The following is a 19,654-nucleotide window of genomic DNA, read 5'->3' as shown; positions in this document are numbered from 1 at the left end:
GACCCTCATTTGCAGACAAGAAACTGGAAGCTCTGAAATGTACCGTATCCAGAGCTACAAGGCTGTCTCAGCCTTAACCCAGGCTCTGACTTCATAAGCATTATATCCCTTTAAACAAGATCCCAGTGGCTTTCTCCCAAGACATGTGTGTGACCCCTGCCTCTGCTCCTCTGACTTCTGTGGGTAGCGGCCCTTCCCAAAGCCAACCCCACCCGGGTCCCAAATGAAGTCGGCCTTTATTGGGTTGGTGGTCCCCCCCAAGCTGCAGCGCACTCATCCATTCATCGAGGCCGTGGGGGTAGCATTCCCGGGCTCCAAGACTGACTCGGACCCGGAATCAGAATCCGTTTCCCTCTAAGCCTTCTCAGTGGGATTCAAGCCAGGGTCCGAGCCAGAGAAGAGGGACAAAGTTCTCAGAGCACGCCAGCACCGAACCCGAGGAATAAGAAGAAACAGCAGTTTCGGCAAAGTGCTGACTAAGGCCTCGTCTCCCGTTTTACCCCAATCCAAGATGGAAGGTCCGCGGCTTCACTCTGCTCCTGATGTCCCCTTCCTATTGGCTATTCTGAAATTGGTTTTCCAATAATACGGTTGCTGATTGGTCAATTTGGGACGGTTGCTAAAGCGATTGGTGCAGCCGGCCTTGGAGGGCGTTTCGAAAAAAAACTTTTAAGTGCACACTAGTTTTCGTGAAACAGATGGAAAGAGGAGGAAAGGGAAAGCTTGAGGCGGAGGCGGAACCAAGGAAACGGCAGCTTGCATTGGTTCACTAGAGGCCTAGGGGCGGTGCTTGAACTCGCCTTCCTCGTGATTAGTCCAATTCGGGAAAAGAGGGCGGGCACCTAGGAGAGGCGGCAGAAGCGCCTGCTTCTATTGGTCATACTCGAAGGGAGGTGGAGCGCTCGCGGCGGCTGATTGGTGCTGAGGGTGAGGAAGGAGGGGCTCTGAGCCGGAGGTTTTGTTGTGAGGGTCGGTTGTCAAGCAGCGGCCAATCAGACCAGGGGATGGAGGGAAGTGGGGGTCGCGCCTGGAGCGGAGCCTCGGCCTCCCGAGCCGCAGCTGCAGGTGGAGTGGGCAAGGGGGCGAAGGGGCGAGGCAGCGAGGGGAGGTTGAGCCCTAGGCTGGGCCGAGCCAGGCGGGGCCAGGCCGGGCCGGGCCGGGATGCGACGGAGAAGGCCCTGGGCGGAGGGAGGCTGGAGCCAGTGCTGAGAGGAGTGGGAGGGTTAGGCAAGGCCGAGGGACCAGTCCCAGCTTCGGGATGGGCGGGACCGGCGTGGAGGCCCGAGGGGAAAATCCTGGGAGGCTGGAAGGAGAGCCGGGGGTCTGCAGGAGGAGGGATGAATGGGGACACTTGAAGCAGGAGAATGAATGAATGGGGATACTGATAGCAGAGAGAAAAGGGGGTACTTAAGAGGGTCTGGCGAGGCAGGGGCCAAGTTATGGAGCCCTGGAGACAGGACGTGCACGTACAGGCGGCAGGGAAAAGGAGGAGAGAATGGAGAACTAGAGAGGCAGACCTGGGGAATCCAAGAGAAAGAGGCTTGGAGGAGCGGATAGGAGGCTCCATGAGGTCGCCTTTTAATGCTGAAGAGTCATACCGACTCATGCCCAGTCTGGAGGCCTAATTCCCAGCACTGTCCTTGGGAATGGCAGGGACCTGGAGTAGTTCCCTTGATACATACTGGACTCCCAGAGCCCTCTTCAAGACTCTCCCTAGAGAAAACTTCAGTCTCTACCTCTCGGGTGCCTCTCGTGGCCCCCTAAACTTAGTCTCTGACTCCGCCCCCTTCCCATACGTCAGACAGAACTGACTCAGATCTATCGGAACTGCAGACATGTGGTCTTTCTTCCCCGCCCCACTGCAGCTGCTGCATTTCAGTTGCATTTCAGGCAGCCAGCCTCTTGGAACAGAACCTCCTCCCATCATCCTGGCCTCTGAGAGAACCTTCTTTTTCTCTGAGCTTCAGTCACCCTGCCTGAGATATCCCCTCCCCAGATTCTCAAACCCAGCTTGCAGTGGAACTCTTGTCTCTGGTGGCTTTGGTGGGTGTCTGTTTTTATCAAGTGGCCTTGGTCATCGAGGGAGTTGCAGCTGCAGTTCTTTAAACCCAGGGCCCCCCTGAGCTCCCCCTGAGTGTTTGCTAATAAGCCATCACCTCTGTTTGTATTCCAGTCCAGTGTTGAGCTGAGATGGCTCAAGCCTGACATTCCATGACCCAGGATCCTAAAAGGCAAGCACCGGCTGCTGCTGTGGATGATTTAAAACCACGAGGTGGTCTGGAGACGAGGCATTCCCTCTGCCTGCATGTGTGGAAACTCCCTGCCAACTTGATTGGTGGATCTGGGGGGGATCCACCCCCACCCAACAAGGAAAGCACGGTCTATTGTGGGTGGAGCTTCAAGTGCCAGCCAGCTGAAGGATGGCCACCCCTGTGGTCACCAAGACAGCCTGGAAGTTGCGTGAGTGGCTTTCTTTCTTACCCCATTTACCCCGGTAGGTGTTTGTTGGTGGGTGGCCCGGACCCCCAACTTTGTCTCCCATTCTTGGCACAAGGGGTGACTCCCAGGCTTTGGCATAAAATAGAGCAACATGCAAATCATGACTTTGGCACTGAGTGACATTGGCTAAGTGACTTAAGCTCTCAGAGGTTTAGTTTCCTGTCTGTACAATGAGATAATCACGCTTCCATGCTAGAACTGCTGTGAGATTCAAGTGAGAAAATGAACATAATGAAGCACTTTGCAGGATTTCCAGTTAGTCCGGCAGATGGGATGGTGCCCCTCAAAGATGTCCTTGGTGTTTTCAGACGTCTCACCAGTCAAGCTCCCCCATCAGATGAGAACATCTTGGGACTGGGGCAGAGGTGAGAGGTTAGGCAGAGGGCTGCTGATAGCCTCTGCAATGTATCTGAGTCCAGGTACCACCCACCCCCACCATTACTATAAACTGACAACTCTAAACTCTTTGATCTTAGGACGCTTTTATATTCTTAAAACTTATTGAGGATCCCAAAGAGTTTTTGTTTATGGGACTCATATCTATCCACATTTACCACTTCAGAAATGAATATTAAGACATTTGAAAACATAATGCACAAACACACTGTTAGTGATGATGTCATCACATGTCATGTATGTTCTGGAAAACTACACTATATTCTTGTGAGCAGATGAGAGTATAAAAGTCAGACTCCATCTTAGTATTATGGTAAAAGTAGTTTTATTCTCTTGGATCCCCTGAAAGGATCTTGAGGGTCCCAGAGTTCCCTGGATCATATTTTGAGACCTGTTGCTTTGCACCTGGTGCCTCTGTGGGCCATACTCCTCTAGTAATAACTGGTTGCAATAGATCTGGTGTGTCCAAACTGGTCATCCTTTGCTATGAACTGTCCCTGGGCTGTTTTCAGAAGCAGGGCCGGGTTCCTCCACTGTTTAACTGTGAGGACCTGGGCAAAACTCTCTGCTGGGTCTCAGTGTCCTCATTTGTAAATGAGAAGATTGGGCCATGTTCAAATTGCTCCTCAGTCTCAGAGTTTAGGGAGAATCATGTTATGGGCTCCCAAGGAAATGCACTTTGGACAGAATGGCTCTGTGTTTATTGGGGTTATGTATATATATCTTGGCACTCCACTCCAGTACTCTTGCCTGGAAAATCCCATGGACGGAGGAGCCTGGTGGGCTGCAGTCCATGGGGTCGCTAAGAGTCGGACACGACTGGGCGACTTCACTTTCACTTTTCACTTTCATGCATTGGAGAAGGAAATGGCAACCCACTCCAGTGTTCTTGCCTGGAGAATCCCAGGGACGGCGTAGCCTGCCGGGCTGCCATCTATGGGGTCGCACAGAGTCAGACATGACTGAAGCGATTTAGCAGCAGCAGCAGCAGCATATATGTCTTCAACAGCTGGTTTTTCCTGAGAAACCAGGAAAGAACCAGGCACTGGGGAGACAGTGGAGGGCAAAATAGGTACGATCCTGGTACAGTGGGGCTTAGAGTCTGGGGAGAGCAGCACGTGGAAATCAGGTAATCACACTCACCTGTCTCTCCTCTCTGATTTCAAGCTGGAACTTGTGCTTTAAATCAGTTAACTACATGATAGAGGGAGTGGGAGTAGAGGAGTGTGGTAGACTGCCTAAACAGCATGTGCAAAGGCCCTAAGGCAGGAAGCTTGGTGGGTTTCAAGGTCTTGGAGGAGGCCATGGGCTGCAGCATGCTGTGGGAAGAATGTGGTGCCACATAGGCTGTTAAGGTCTTCTGGACACAGAACCCCAGCCTTTCTGAGGCTTTGACTTTATCTGAAAGGCGAGGCCAAGCCATCAGAGCATTCAGGTGGGAGGTGACGTGATCAGGCATATTGGGCATCTGCTGACAATTTCATGTGCACAGCAATTTCCATGGGTATAAATTGTCTAAAGAGCTCAAAGGCCAAATGACCTCTGGCTCCTTATGGATCTAGAGTCTGAGGAGGATCAGAAAGTGCTTGTTGAAGCCCAGATCTTTGCACCTTCTGTTGGCATGCAGGTGCTTAGCGCTTCTGACCAGAACACAGTGTCCCCCTAGCTCTGGCTGGGATGTGGGGTCCAGAGTGTGCCCCCTGAGCTTGGGAAACGAGCGTGAGCCTGGGCCCCACAGTAGAGCAGCAGCCATCGGTCTGGCCTGCTGCGAAGACTTCTATTTGTTTGCATTTAAATTCGGTACCCAGGCCTGGGCCACTGCAGGGTACCATCCTTCAGGCCAGACTGGGAGCTCTTAGGCCAGTGCCCTGTGCCGAGGCCTCCTCTGCCTGATGCCCGAGTTGCGCCCCCCCCACCCCACCCGCTGGTCCCTCCAGGGGTTCCAGCCAATTCCCTGATCAGGCTGCTTGCAGGGGAGTAGTCTGAGCTCTTCTAGAAGGGCTCAGTCTTCAAATTCTGCTTGCCCTAAAATCTGTGGTTCCTCAGGCTGGATGCCCTGTCCCCGGAGCCATCTGACCAGGCTGGAGCATGGAGACGAGAACCTTATCACTGTCACTCCCCACCATCTCTCAGCTCAGGGCTTCTAGCAGACACCCAAGAAACATTCATACTATGTATTAATGGCTGCCTCTGTGGGCAGTGGTCCTGAGATGCAGAGAGGGGTGGCAGTGGGCCCAGGAGACCCGGTGTGGTGGGGCCCGGCCCGAACTTTCCCTGAGAAGGCTGAGAGGCAGGGTGGGCAGCTAGGCCTCCCGGTGGGTCACACATGGAGGGCGTCACATGTAGGGAGTATCTTCAGAGAAGGGGAGGGGCCCCGGGCTGGGGGGTCACAGTGCTCAGGGGGAAGGCGGTTTGGCCTCTGGCTAAATTGGGCAGTCAGTCTGGCCCAACAGAAGCTCATGAACAGATAACTCTCTGTGACCAGAGCCCCAGGGCACCCATGCATCCTTGCTACAGTGTCCAGGGGACAGAAGGCTCCTTGGCCGAGGTGTGGACCAGAGAGAGGCCCAGCTTCCTCGACTCCAGTGGAAGGGTCCCCAAGGCCCCAGCTCACGTTTGGGCCTCCCGGGAGCTCTCACCCAGCTGGGGCTGGCCCCGCCACCCCTTGAGGTGGGGCATCGTCTGTGAGGTTGAGCCTGGGGCCTAGTTCCCCAGGCAGTTCTGACAACCCCTGTGAGGCACACCGGCTGGCCAGCATCCTTCCCCAGCCCAGCTTCCCAGCCTCCCTGCCGTCTGAGGCCGGCACTGCAGAGACCCCCAGGCAGGGTGGAGGCTGGAGGCTGGAGGCGGCACCCAGTACGGGCCTCTGCAGAGCAGCTGCACCGCCCTCTCCCTCAGCGTCGCCCAGGCCAGCCTCCCAGCTGCCTCAGCGCATCAGCATGTTTCCGTCATCTGTGTGGGGACAGTTTCTTTCCTCCCCCTTCTCAGGAGAAACTACTCAGGCCCTGGCTCGGAGACCTGGGCTGCCTCTTGGTTCCTTGCCTGTTCCTTCCCTGGTGATGCCCTCTGAGACTTAACGTCTGCTGCACCCCCGCCCCCCTCCCCAAGTCCAAGCCATGGGCCCTCGGGGCCACCCACAGTGACCTTATCTCCCTCTCTGTCCATTTGGCCCTCACACCCGAGCCCTCAGGTCGACTGCCTCCTGCTCCCTCCTCACCCAGCCCACCTCCTGGATTCTCCTGGGCCACAGTGCCCACTCTCCATGATGTCTGATCTGTAGCCTGCCTAGCAGCCATGAGTATTCAGCCCCTCACAGAAGCTCACAGGAGTGTCCTCAGTGAATCCTCAGCAGTCCAGTGAGCCACGCACTATTATGATCCCCATTTACCCTAGGAGGAGTGCAGCACTCAGAGAGGGTGAGCAACTAGTCCAAGGCCACACAGCCTGCAATAGCAGAGCTCAGACCAGAGCCCAGTCCATGATTTTGAAGCTGCGGGCTGAAGCCCTGGCTGAGCTCACCTGGGGACAGCTTGTCTGCCATTGACCTGTACGGTTCTGAAAGTGGGTTTCCCCAAGCAGGAACACCAAGCGGCAGTTGAGAGGCTCTTAGGTGGTGCATGGGTCAATATTTTTTATTTTAATTATTGTTTTCATTTTTCTTTCTGTATCATAGAAAAAATGTAGTGAACATATCAGGCTTTTAATTTTCATGCGTGTTATTGCTTAAACAACAGAACTAAATAAAAATAGCAAGTCAGTTTTTAAAACTGATCATAGTAACTTAATAATAGTACCCATTGATATGCAGAAAAAGGAAAAAATTCATGAGGCTTGAGGGTAGGATGGGAGTGACTGAAGATGAGAAATTGCTGTTTCTGTCTCAGGCCCAAGCCCTGCACTGTGTCACTGCTCATGAGGTGTGTCTGGGCACCAAAGGGAGCGCAGGGAGCAGGGCCCTCCCTCTGGGCTTCCGGTGCCAGGGATGGGGGCTGAGCAGGATAAGGCCCAGCCTGCCTCCACATGGCCTATCAGGCCCCTGACTGTCTTCTCCCTCTGCTCTTCCCTGTATAGAGGAGATCGTGGCCCATGCCAGCAATGTGTCCTCGCTGGTGCTGGGCAAAGCCTCAGGCCGGCTGCTGGCCACGGGCGGGGATGACTGCCGCGTCAACCTGTGGTCCATCAACAAGCCCAACTGCATCATGGTGAGGTTCGGCCGATGGGTGGGGTGGGGCAGATGGGCAGGCCAGGGATGGGCGCTGGGAGTAGGCAGCTTTGCAGAAACCTAGCATGGTGCTCCCCCCAGTTGTTTGCTCAGGGAAGTCCAGAACAACCCAGATGGCTGGGACAGTGGCCAGTCCTCAGGAATGGGAGGCGGGGGTGGTCACCCGGTCGTGGGAAGGAACTCTGGGGAGCCTGTATGAAAAGGCTAAAATAAGCCTACAGGCCCAAATCTGAGCTTCTCCTGCCCATTGGCCTGTCTGCTCGCCTGTCAGTTATATGCAGGGTTATTTTGATTCATTACCCACCTCATTCCACAAAAGGAATTTGAATACCCCTGGTTGGAGCTGGTTAGAGGACTGGTTCTTTAATAGAGTTAATGAACTCAACTCTGCTTGGCTTAGGAGCCAATACACAAGAGGCAAGTGTTGGTTGAAAGGAAAGGTTGCTTTATTCAGGAGGCTGGCAGCTGATGGGGAGGCGGTCTTGTGTCCAATGGCCAGTTCCCCGCTATTGATCAGAGGGCAAGAACTTTTAAAGGGGAGTTTCAGAGGTGTAGTTGATGTGAGGGAGCTAAGTGCAGAGCAGCACAGCCAGCTCTGACGTCATCTTGAAGTCGGTTGTGCGGTGGTCCACCCAGCAGCATCTTCAGTCTCACGGTCTGTTTGTTCCCGTTTCTTTGAGGCCAGTTCTCAGAACTGTGGCATCTTACGTCATGGTGACAGTCTGGTCATCATGTAGTCAGCTTCTTCCGTCTGGTGGGAGTTTTGATATCTACAAGACAGCTCACAAGATAGGGTTCAGATCAGTATCCGCAGCCCTTGAGAAGGAACCAAAGCTTCTTGACTTTGTTTAATGACCAAGCTCTTATTATTTGGTCTCGTTTGACTGCTTTCCTTTGCTTCTTCTGCATTTTCCTTACTTCTCTGATTGAATTTGTTCTCTGACAAAAGTTTTTCTCCAGATAAGAGGCAGGCAAAGGACATGGAGGTGGGTGGCGTCTGTCCTAGGAAGGCCCTGTAGGGTTCTGCTCCATTTCATTAGCACTGTCCGCCTGGTTACACAACTATATTCAATGCCGAAAACCGTTTTCCAAAACAGGAAATCACACAGGAGGGAAAAAAAATACAGAAATGAGTTATATGCAGTTTGATTATCCAAGGACCATTACACCTGGTTCTTTGGTCTTTGTGCTGCTAGGGGCTGATACACATGTGCATGCACGTGTGTGCAGACTTGTGTCTGTGTACACGTGCAAACATGCCCACGTGCACACACAGAAATATATAACAATATGTTTCCAGTACACTGTCTTACTCTTCTGTAACCTGTTTTTTTTAAATATAGCAACATTAACAGTGTTTTCCTGTGTCAGCAAATACCCTTTTACAACACGAGTTTTAATAGCTTCATGATATCCCATTGTAGGGTTGAGCCTGGCTCCCAGTATGGAAGTCACAGCCAGGTTTTTGGCTCAGCCTAGCCACAGTGGGGCTCATCCTCGTCTCCCTAAATCTTCAGAGAGATCTGTAATCATAAGATTGAATCTGTGGGTGTGTACTTTTTATAAAGCTTTCAAAACGTATTGCCAAACTGCCCTCCAGAAGTCAATTTACATTCTCATCGGTGGCACTGAAGCTTGCCCTCTCCCCCTACAATCTTGCCACAGGGCGGTATTCTTTTGACCCTTGACCGAGTAAAGATAAAAAGGAGATGAGGTTTATTAGTAGAAATGTAATCAACTCAGTGTTCTTGTGAGATCCAGCGGACAGCTGAGATCTGACCCAAATCGCAGCCAAGATTAAGATCAGAACTGAGATCAGGTTAAAAAGAGAATTGAAATTGTTTTGCATCACTTTGTTTTGGGGATTCAGGGGTGTTTCCCATTCCCTGAAATGCCAGAGTAATACACTCCAATTGAAAAAGAATCAACAGAGGCTGGTCTGAATTAGGGGGAGTGTCTGTGTTTCCAGCAGAATCACTCCTGGGTCCTCTGGTTTCCAGAGCCCCCGCCTGAAAGCGTGGCGGGGAGCAGCCCATGGGGACCTGGGGGCTCCAGAGGCCACTGATGAGCCAGACCTCAGTTCTGCCATAGTTCCCCTCCGGAGGGCTGGGCCAGGCAGAGTAGAGATGGGAGAACAGCCCAGGAGAACAGTGGTTTGGACTTGGGACTGAAGGGTCAGCTGCCCCCCTGCAGGGCCACTCCTGCAGGTGACGTTCCTATTGGGAGCACAGTGGGTGATGGTGGAGCATGGCTGGGGTCTGGCCCACTTTCAGTCCTGGGAGCTGAGGGGCCTGGGGGGCCACAGGATCCCTGCTTGATGAGCTTCCCGGAGATCCAGGATTGGAGGCAGCAGCTGGGGGGGGTCCGTTGACACAGCGCACCAAAGCTGCTACCTTCTCTCCTCAGAGCCTGACAGGTCACACGTCCCCTGTAGAGAGCGTCCGTCTCAACACCCCTGAGGAGCTCATCGTGGCCGGCTCCCAGTCGGGCTCCATCCGCGTCTGGGACCTGGAAGCTGCCAAAAGTAGGTGTCCACGCCTGCCTCCCCGCCGACGCATGCCTGCAGTTGTGCTTGTCCCCGGCTTTCCCGTCCAGCCACTTTCTCCAGGAAGCCTGTCCTGACTAGGATGGGTGCTTCTCTCCTGGTTCACTGACCAGACGATGTGTTATAGGTTCCAGGGTTGCCTTGGGAGGTCATCCCAGATCCCTCATATGGGACCTGCTTCTCTCCTCCCCTGCCTCTCTCTCTCTCTCTGCAAGCTTGTAGGATTTTCCTGCCAGTGTCCTCAGGTTTCACAGTGAAGGGCCTTGGTGGGCATGTTCTCATCCCTGTACTGGGTCCTCACTGGGGTCTTGGTCTGTAGACTCATGCCCTCAGTTCTGGGCCAAATAGGGGGTCCCACTTTCCCTAGAATGGGGGCTGCCTCTCAGCCTCACTGGCTGTTGCTGCATGGGAATGTGGGCGCAGTGTTGCCAGCTCTACAGATTTTTTAAGAGAAGCTGGGAATCTGGGCATTTATGTGAAATCCACCCATTTCTAAAGGTTGACAGCTAACTCAACATACTTTTCAGAACACTGTGCAGGCTGACACTCAGAGGTCCAAGTAAAACCTGTTTGCTCACTGCTTTTTGCCAGCCTCTAGTCTGGACCTTGCAGCATGCCAGGCGGGAGGCCATCTGCTCCCTGAAGGATGGGAGAGGAAGGAGTGGTATGGGTTTTTGCCAAGTCTGCCTCTCCCCAAAACGATGCCCTCTTTGCCTGGCTGAGACTTAAAGGTCATTCTAGCCTCTCCTCTGGTGCCTGCAGGATGCTGTGCTGCAGGATGGTGGCCATTGGTCACACGTGCCCAGTGGCCAGATTCATTCTGCTTTCATATAGGTAGCCCTCAAGTTAGGACCTCGCTTGAGCCTCTTGGGTAATGCTTGCCCACCCAGTGGCGGACTGTTTCAGAAAGACGGAGCCCCAGGACCTCTTGTTAATAAACAGGGGCTGCAAGCTTAGCATCTCAGCACGCAGTCCCACTGCCTGGCCACACATAGGACCCATGAGGCAGGGGCATTGCTGGACAAGGGGCCAGGGAGGAGCATGCCCAGGCTGGCTGGGCTCTAGCCAAGAAAGCAGAAAGGCTTGGGCAGCAGACGGTTCACCTCTGGGAAGCCTCTGCCTGGACCCAGATCCCAGTGGAGGGTACCAGCCATTCACCATTCACAGAGGAGCAAGACATAAAGAGAAGCCAAGAGTTGTGATTTCGCAGCTGTGACTTTCATGCACAAGGGAACGTGAGGAATTTCTTGAGGTAGGCAAAGAATGGAAACTAAAGACGTCTGGAATTCCTGAGCCCTGGGCTCCCAGGGAAGGCTGTTCTACAAGCAACTTGTGACACATCCCAGACCCGACTCCCAGAGAAACTGACTCAGGAGAGGGATGGGCCCAGGATCTGGCTTTCATAAGCTTCTAGCTGGCTCTGATGCAAAACCAGGTTGGCACTGTCTCCTTTTTTGACAGATGGGCAAACAGACCCAAGGAGGGCCCTGAATTTGGTAAAGACTCCGTGGCTGGGGTGTCTGACCTCAAATCCTGGTGTCAGGACTCCCATCCCAGTCCTGTCTGCCCTGCCATTTGGCAGGGGTGGGTGGGTTTCAGTGACAGAAGAGAAACTTACCCTCAGCATTCTCGGCAGGAAAACCTAAGACCTCAGGCCCACCTCCACCCCCACCCACCACAGCGTGGGTGGAAATGATACAGAGGCAAACTGGCACCTCACGTGCAGAAAGGGGTTGTTAAAGGGTTGCCTGACTGTGGCTTCAGTTGCCCATCACTGGAGGGTCCAGCTGCTCGGCTGGAGGGTTTGGAAGTTCCCATGTGGGGCAGACACCCTGGAGGCCCCTCCTCTCTGCAGCTCCTGGATCCCGTGACCAAGTGGGGCACCAGGAGGCCCCGAGAGCCCTCCCAGGACAGAAGAGCAAGGGCAGAAATCACACCAGAAGAATGTGGTCCTGCCTGCTTTCCATGGAGAGCCAGAGGGCGAGGGCGGGTCAGCCTAGGATCTCACAGGAAGGCGGTCTGGGCTTCGTGAAGCCGGCCTACGCAGGGGTGGGGCAGGATTTTGGAAGCCTGGCTCTGGGATGCAAAGCAGGTGGGCTGGCAGGAGCGGCATGGACTGGAGCATGTGCGAGAGGAGTGTGCACCCTCCAGGGCCTGGACTGGGCTGCATGTGCCTGAAGCCCCCTTGGCCAGAAAGGCAGTGCTGAGCCCCCAGTGGCATGTGACAACTACAGTGGGGAGGGAAGCTGCTCAGATTTTAGTGTCTTCGAATTTTGTCCTTAAAGCATTATGTCTGGTATCTGCTTGAACACCTGCTCCAACAGAGAGCTCACTACCTCACAAGGCAGCCTGTTTCACCTTGGCTCAAACCTGAGGATTGCTGGACTGCCACAGTCCTTTGTGCCAGCACCCTTGGCATGATCAGTTTCATTCAAACAGCAGAATTATAAACCTTCTAAAAAGCAAGGCATATGAGGCCAGAGAGAAGAGGCAAATTTGAGTGGTACCAGAAAATACTGGAGACAGAAACACAAGCCTCCCTCATCCACCACCCACTGACATCCTGCTCAGATACCACCTCCTCCAAAAAGCCCCCCTGGATTTCTCTTTTTCAACCTAGCAGCTTCTCTCCCACCTTGGATCACTCCTGCATCCCTCTCCTCACGCTGTCTCGGGTGTGATGGGATGCCTGGCAGGTCATAAGCTCCATGTCCACAGGGCCTAAGCCGAGTGCAGCAGCTGCTCGGCTCTGCTGACTCCGGGGCTTCACCCTTGTGAGAACACGTTGGCACAAGCCCAGTGGCACAAGTCGCATGGCGCTTGCAGGGAGTTTTCTGGGGGCTCATGTAATGGCAGAAATGGCTGGCATCTCTCAGGAGGAAAATAAGAAAAGTTAGTTGTTAGAGTGGTAGGACTTTGGTTGACTTTCCTCCCCATCTTGAAAGTCTTTGTTACTGTTGTGTTCTTCTGTGCCATCAGTATGAAAGCACACACAGAAACGAACACTGAAGCCCTTTCTCTGCCCTCCATCCTGTTCGCCTCTCACACCACTGTCTCTGCTCTCTCCCTTGTTAGTCCTTCGCACACTTATGGGACACAAAGCCAACATCTGCAGCCTGGATTTCCACCCATATGGCGAGTTTGTAGCCTCGGGTTCCCAGGACACAAACATCAAGGTGAGACACCACTCAGCACCCTGGCTCTCCCAGGACTGGGCCGGCAGTGGAACCAGGATGATGAGTCCCACCCGAGGGGGTGGGCTTCGGCTCTGCCGGGGCACTTCCCTCCTGTGCTGCAGCATTCATGTCGCCCCACTCCCGCCCAGGCAGGGAGATGTGGGAGCACTGGCCAGACATTTGTACTCGGAATGCCCAGCTTTACTGAGCAGTTTCCAGACCCCTGTCATTTTGGGGTGTAATGATCTGGAGGTGCTCAGAGCCCCTCTCTGCTCATGGCCATCTACTGCTCTGTGACCCAAGCTCTAGGACTGAGCTTGGCTAGGCCTCCCCAGCCCAGCCCACCTTGGTTGTGACCTGTCCTGACCCCGCCCCTCTCTGCTCCCCCCTTCACAGCTCTGGGACATCAGGAGGAAAGGCTGTGTCTTCCGATACAGGGTAAGCGAGGCCCCTCTGTCCATCATTCCACAAGCACCTTGAGGGCATGGAGCCTGGGGCGGTGCCCAGACCCTGGAAGGGGCTGGAGGAGCTGCTCATCCAGCCTGGGTGAGAACGTGAGAAACAAAGTCCAGGTGAGAAACGTGCATCTGGAGCAGAGCAGGAGTGCAGTGGGTGGTCCCCCTGGACCCCCAGCTTTCCACGCCTCCCCACAGAACCGTCTTCACCACACTGTGCTCCACAGTTTATAGGCTGGTTACAGGTGTTATGAAGTGAAGGGGGTTTCTGTTCATATGAGTTTGGAAGCACTGAGTTTAATAATTATTTTTCGAAGTTGTTAGACCCTTTGAAATAAGAGGAGGCATTTAACTCTCCAAAAAGAGGCACAGGACACATTGCTCCTCAACCTGTAAGACCACAAGGTCTTGATTTTCTGAAGTGTCCTGCAGGACTGGGGGTCCATGACCACCCGTGGAGAGGCGTTCCTCTGTGGCATCTCCCGCAGGTGGCCGTCTGTCACCCCTCTGCCTGCTCCCAGGAAGCACTTGCTTGTGGAGGGCAGGGAGGAGTAGAGGGTGGGGAGGGAAGCCCCCAGGGCCCAGCCCTTCCAGCACTCATGCTCTGTCCTGTCCTCAGGGGCACAGCCAGGCCGTGCGGTGTCTCCGGTTCAGCCCCGACGGGAAGTGGTTGGCATCGGCTGCAGATGACCACACGGTGAAGGTAGCTCCTGGCCAGACGTGGGCCCAGGGCTGGGGACTGGGGTCTGCCGATCACACCCAGGTTGGGTCCTCACCTCCCTCCCCATCGGGCTCGCCCACCCCAAGACTGTCCAGAGTGGGAGGCGGTTCATGGATAAAGAGTGAGGGCTGGGTGAGAGGGTGATCCGGAGGCTGAGGGCCAGGCTGGTCCTGACCTCCAGCCCACCTTGCCCCAGCTCTGGGATCTGACTGCTGGCAAGATGATGTCCGAGTTCCCTGGCCACACGGGGCCTGTCAACGTGGTGGAGTTCCACCCCAACGAGTACCTCCTGGCTTCTGGCAGCTCTGACAGGTGAGGAGGAGGAACAGGGCCCATGACCTGTGACTGCTACACCTCTGTCCTCTGTGTGTGTATCTGCCCCAGTATTGTCTCTCTGTCCTGGGGTGTCACATCCTATCTAGACTGAACTGACTGCCAGCCAAGCCAGCCTGGGACCCAGGAGTCTCTCCTGACTCCAGTTCCCCGGTCCCAGTGTCCTGGGCCTTCCTGGCGTGTCTGGACCCAAGGCCGGTGTCCACCTCCCACGTGCTCAAGAGTGGCCCTGACCTGGGGGTGGGTGGGCAAGTGTCTGCAGAAAAGCAGGTTTTCCCAGCCACCAGCCTGCGTAGAAACCAGCGTGGGGCCTGGCTTTCTCTGCAGGACCATCCGTTTCTGGGATCTGGAGAAATTCCAGGTGGTGAGCTGTATCGAAGGGGAGCCGGGGCCTGTCAGGTAGGCGGGCTGCCGGGCGGTGGGCGGGGCCCTCTCCGGGCCGTGGGGCGTGGCTGCGGTGGCCTTTTCCCGTCTCCACTTCCGCTCTGGTCCTGGGCTCTCGGCAGCCTCTCCGAAGTCTTCTGACCCACGGCCCCCTCTTGCCTGGCCCAGGAGCATCCTCTTCAACCCCGATGGCTGCTGCCTGTACAGTGGCTGCCAGGACTCGCTGCGCGTCTACGGCTGGGAGCCCGAGCGCTGCTTTGATGTGGTCCTCGTCCACTGGGGCAAGGTGGCTGACCTGGCCATCTGCAACGACCAGCTGGTGAGAGAGCCACCGTCCCCCTTGCACCTTTGTGCCGGGCCACCGGCCTCCTCCAGCTCAGGTCCCCAGCTCCCGCCTGGCCCTGTGAGGACCCTACCCTCAGGGCCCCACGAAGGGTCCCGCCCTAGCTCCTCCGTTTCCTGCAGATAGGCGTGGCCTTCTCCCAAAGCAACGTCTCCTCTTACGTGGTGGACCTGACGCGGGTCACCAGGACAGGCACGATGGCCCAGGACCCCATGCAGGACAGCCGGCCTGCGGCGCAGCAGCCGCCCCACCCCAACGCCCCCCTTCGCCGCATCTACGAGCGGCCCAGCACCACCTGCAGCAAGCCTCAGAGGTGGGGTTCTCGGGGCCTCGGAGGGCACTGGGGGGTGCAGGAGGTGGGTCCCCGGCCTCACCGGCCCCACCAACCCGCCTCCCTTTGCTCGACCGGCCCCCCAGGGTGAAGCAGAACTCGGAGAGCGAGCGCCGCAGCCCCAGCAGCGAGGACGAGCGGGAGTCTCGGGCCGAGATCCAGAACGCGGAGGACTACAATGAGATCTTCCAGCCTAAGAACAGCATCAGTGAGGCCCTCTCCTCCCCTCCCTTCCCTTCCCCGCCTAGCCCCACCATCCCCCTCTGGGACGCAGAGGCAGATGGTCCTTTCCAGGATGGTGTCCACATTGCTGCACCCCCTTAGCCTAATTCCTCACCCACATCTGGGCCCGGCTCTGTCCCCAGGTCCTCTAGACCCCAGCAGCCCCTCGGTGCTCGGCCTGCCAGGGGCCAGGGCATGAGGAGGGGCAAGCCTGAGGGCTCAGGCCCTAGGAACAGATCATGGTCTATAGCTGTATGTGCACCCTGGAACCACTTACCCATTTCCCGCATCCTGTGGGGCCCTGGGGTCCTGGCCGACTGGGCCCTGAGGACTCAGACAGCAGCCCTGGGCTGGCCCATGTGAGTCCCCAGCCCCCTTCACCTCTGCAGGTCGGACGCCACCCCGAAGAAGTGAGCCCTTCCCTGCACCCCCAGAAGATGGTGAGTCAAGGGGCAGAGCCTGGCCTCCTGGGCTCCCCAGTCTTCCTCTTCCAGGCTGGCCCCGGACAGGACAGTTCCAGCCTCTCTCTCCCTGGGTCTTTTCCCTCCATTCGCCCAAAAAGCAGCTACTGTGTGCCGCGCGCTGTGCTAGACCCTGGTAACTGAGCGTGAAAAAGCAGGCAGGTGCCCACACCCAGTGAGGAAGGCGGATGGTAGACAGCCACATGGGAGGAGGAGCCTGGGGTGGTGAGAGGCACTAGGGCCAGTGTAGATGGGGGGCTGTGAGGCTCTGCAGAGGCGGTGCATCAAGGCAGACCTGGGGGCCAGGTGAGGAGATGGGGCAGCAACAGCCTCATGTGGGAGGGAGCTGAGAGGAGGGCGGGGGTTTGGGGGGCCAGGTCCCCAGGCCCTGGGGGTTGGGTTTTGCTGCTGGAGGATTTTTGCTGCTGGTTTTTGCTGTTGGGTTTTGCTGCTGGAGGATTTAAGAAGGGAGAAAAACCTGATCTGCTTTATGATTGGAGAAGGTGGGATGGGGCACCCTCATCTTCCAGCCCAGCCTCCCCCCCCCCAGCTTTCTCCTCAAGGGGCCATCTTCCTGTGCCCCTAAAGCTGGGTTCCTGAAGCACCTCTCTCTCCCACACTCCTATTCACCATCCACTCAGCACCAACCCCCCTTGCAAAACATACTCCATTCCTAGTGAGGTGTTGGGGCCACCACTCCCTGGGTCCCATCCACATGCGGTGCTCGGTTCCTGCTTTCTGCCAGACCTGTGGTTAAGTAGGTGGAAAGGGAGGGGACAGGCCCTGCCCCCTCCACCAGGCCTCCCCTGTTAGAGGCGAGGTGCCACCCAGAGTCCCAGCCCAAGCCCTGCCTTCCTGCCTGTCTCTTCTCCCGACCTGACCTAACCCAGGCATCTTTCCCTTCTATCTCCAGACATGGCCACAGCCAAGGAGGCAGCAAAGCCCAGCCCAGCGACGGCCGCACAGTTCCCAGTGCCAAATGTATGTCCAGGAGGAGCAGACACGGTATGAGGCTCAGAGAGGGCCTGGTGTCCTGAATCAGGGCTGGGGTGACCCTTGCCGGAGAAAAGGGCAGAGGGGGAGGCCTTGGGCTGGCTGCCTGCTAACTCCAGACCCTTCCAGCCTGAGGTCCTGTCCCGGCCCCCAGTCATCACTTCCACCCCGGCACCCAAGGCCGAGCCTACCATCTTTCCTGCCACCCGCAATGAGCCCATCGGACTGAAAGCCTCTGACTTCCTGCCCGTGAGTGGGGGGCCCAGGCTGAGAGTGGGTGGAGGCCCGGGGGGCGAGGGCAGAACTTGGCTGCCAGCATCCGGGCACCCGTCCCACGCAGGCTGTGAAGATCCCCCAGCAGGCAGAGCTGGTCGACGAGGATGCCATGTCCCAGATCCGCAAAGGCCATGACACCATGTGCGTCGTGCTCACCAGCCGCCACAAGAACCTGGACACTGTGCGGGGCGTGTGGACCACAGGCGATATCAAGGCAAGTGCCAGCTCTGCCGGGTTTGGAGCTGAGCTGAGAATAGAGCTTCCTGGGGTGGGGTTGAAGGGGTGGTAGGCGGCTCCTGTCACCACACCTTGCAGTTTTATGTACACCCCCCAATAAAGCCTGTGATCACATCACACCCAGGCAGGGCCACTGTGTCCCCGGTCCCCACTGACGGGTGCTCTGTTTGCACAGACATCGGTGGACTCAGCCGTGGCCATCAATGACCTGTCTGTGGTCGTAGACCTCCTTAATATTGTCAACCAGAAGGCGTGAGTGGCCGTGACGGGGGTTGGGAGGTGGGAGGAGTGGGCAGGGCTGGGTGCTGAGGGCATGTGTCCCTGGCCCTCTCCCCAGCTCCTTGTGGAAGCTGGATCTGTGCACCACGGTTCTGCCGCAGATCGAGAAGCTTCTGCAGAGCAAGTATGAGAGGTACGCGTGAGGAAGCCACACCTGCCTCACAGCGGGGTGGGGTGGGGGTGGACCACAGGAAAGACCCCCAGGGCTGGTGCACTTGTGGGGTGGCTGCACCACACTGCTGTCTCCCCCGAAGTTGGAAGGCCAGAGTAACCACAAGTCCATGCTGCCTCTGACCCCGTCTCTGCCCCACTTTGTCTCCGTGAGCCGTGCCCTCTGTGTGTTTGTGAGTCTGTCCATCCCTCTGCCTCTGCAGCTACGTCCAGACGGGCTGCACCTCCCTGAAGCTGATCCTGCAGCGGTTTCTGCCCCTCATCACAGACATCCTGGCGGCCCCGCCCTCCGTGGGTGTGGACATCAGCCGGGAGGAGAGGTGAGGAACCTGGGCAGTGGGGAGGGGTGTGTGGTGTGTGTGTGTGTGTGCGCGCGCGCGCACGCCACCTCAGGGAAGAGTACACAGACCTGCTTGATGGCCCTGGTGAAACAGCCGATAGAGGCGGTCGCTGTGCTTGGGACCGTGGCTCAGGGCACGGGGTGGGGTTACCAGAGCCTGGGTTCCTCCATGGCCTGGCTCTGGCCTGGGCCCTGCTCTTTGGGCCTCCGCCTTCCCCTGGGAGGAGGGCCGGTGTGGCTAGTACAGGAAAGGCCCTGGGGTTGGGCAGAGGTCATGGGACCGTGCCAGCTGGCCACCTCCAGCGCTGACCCTCTGCCCACAGACTGCACAAGTGCCGGCTCTGCTACAAGCAGCTCAAGAGCATCAGCAGCCTTGTCAAGAGCAAGTCGGGCTTGAGTGGCCGCCACGGCAGTGCCTTCCGCGAGCTGCACCTGCTCATGGCCAGCTTGGACTGAGGAGCCCAGAGAGTGGGGGGCACCCTCAGGCCTGGCCTCGGCCCCCACTCCTTTTCCCTGTGTGCTCACTGGCCCATGAGCCTCTGCCTGGCCCCCACTGCTGCCCTGTGGCCATCCTGGAAGCGGCAGCGCTGGCCCACTGGCCACTCCTCAGCCCTGAACTCTGACAACTTCTCCGCAGCAACAGCTGCCCTGCTTTGCCCAACTCCGGCTTCCTAGGGCAGTGAACTGAGCCCTGGGGCTGCTGCTGTAATTTATAAGGTGAATTTTATTAAATTTGTAACTATTCCCTGCTTTCCTTGCTGGGAGGTGCATCCTCTGGTGGCCACAAGGCTCTCCTGGGCCCCTGATGGCCTCTTCAGAGAGGAGACCGCGCCTTCTCCAAGACCCAGAGGTGGTGCGCCACGCTGGGTGGCCAGCAGGGGGCAGCAGAGTGATGGGCCGGCGGGAAGGGGTAAGTTCAGCCTCATTCTGGGGGAAGGCGGGCACAGCAACTCCCCCTTTTGTGGCTAGAAGAAACAGGTGAGGGGTGGGCTCAGGCTCTCCAGCCCAGACCCTCTGTCTCAACCACACGCCCACCTGTCCAGTGGATGCCTCTGAGGCCCTTTGGCAGCTGTACCTTGCAGGGGGCTGGGACCCCAGCCTTACAGTGGGGCCACTACTGTGGTGGCTGATCCAGAGCTCACCGCCCTCCCCCCACCCCTGGAGGCCTCCAGGGATGGGACCAGAAAGGCAGCTACCCAATGCTCTGAACAGCTGCCCCTCCCTGCAGGAGCCCCCAGTGCTGGCTGGCCAGAACAGCTCCCCTGACCCA

The 19,654-nt window shown here is 56.8% G+C and overlaps 1 protein-coding gene across 3 annotated transcripts; it reads left to right on the top strand.

Annotated features, from left to right (window-relative positions):
* Window positions 1-990: 990 nt before the first annotated feature.
* On the top strand, window positions 991-19,128 carry KATNB1 (katanin regulatory subunit B1). 3 transcript variants are annotated; one of them, XM_081512417.1, is made up of 20 exons: window positions 991-1,065; window positions 2,174-2,460; window positions 6,967-7,097; window positions 9,524-9,641; window positions 12,738-12,838; window positions 13,235-13,276; window positions 13,913-13,996; window positions 14,211-14,326; window positions 14,675-14,746; window positions 14,900-15,050; window positions 15,197-15,387; window positions 15,492-15,613; window positions 16,017-16,067; window positions 17,002-17,069; window positions 17,211-17,330; window positions 17,422-17,571; window positions 17,770-17,846; window positions 17,932-18,006; window positions 18,248-18,364; window positions 18,708-19,128. In XM_081512417.1, exons 2-20 carry the CDS (start codon window positions 2,421-2,423, stop codon window positions 18,838-18,840), a joined length of 1,959 nt encoding a protein of 652 aa, XP_081368543.1. In that variant the 5' UTR covers window positions 991-1,065; window positions 2,174-2,420; the 3' UTR covers window positions 18,841-19,128. The 3 variants fall into 3 exon arrangements, with proteins under 3 accessions (XP_081368543.1, XP_081368542.1, XP_081368541.1); XM_081512416.1 differs by having other exon boundaries at window positions 17,002-17,093; XM_081512415.1 differs by having other exon boundaries at window positions 17,002-17,093; window positions 17,422-17,575; window positions 17,723-17,846.
* The last annotated feature ends 526 nt before the right edge of the window (window positions 19,129-19,654 follow it).

The sequence above is a fragment of the Giraffa tippelskirchi genome, chromosome 7 (assembly GCF_054371585.1).
Source record: "Giraffa tippelskirchi isolate mGirTip1 chromosome 7, T2T-mGirTip1v1.2.pri, whole genome shotgun sequence".
Taxonomy (NCBI): domain Eukaryota; kingdom Metazoa; phylum Chordata; class Mammalia; order Artiodactyla; family Giraffidae; genus Giraffa; species Giraffa tippelskirchi.
Note: the sequence above shows the minus strand (reverse complement) of the source record. Positions and strands in the feature narration are given on the sequence as shown.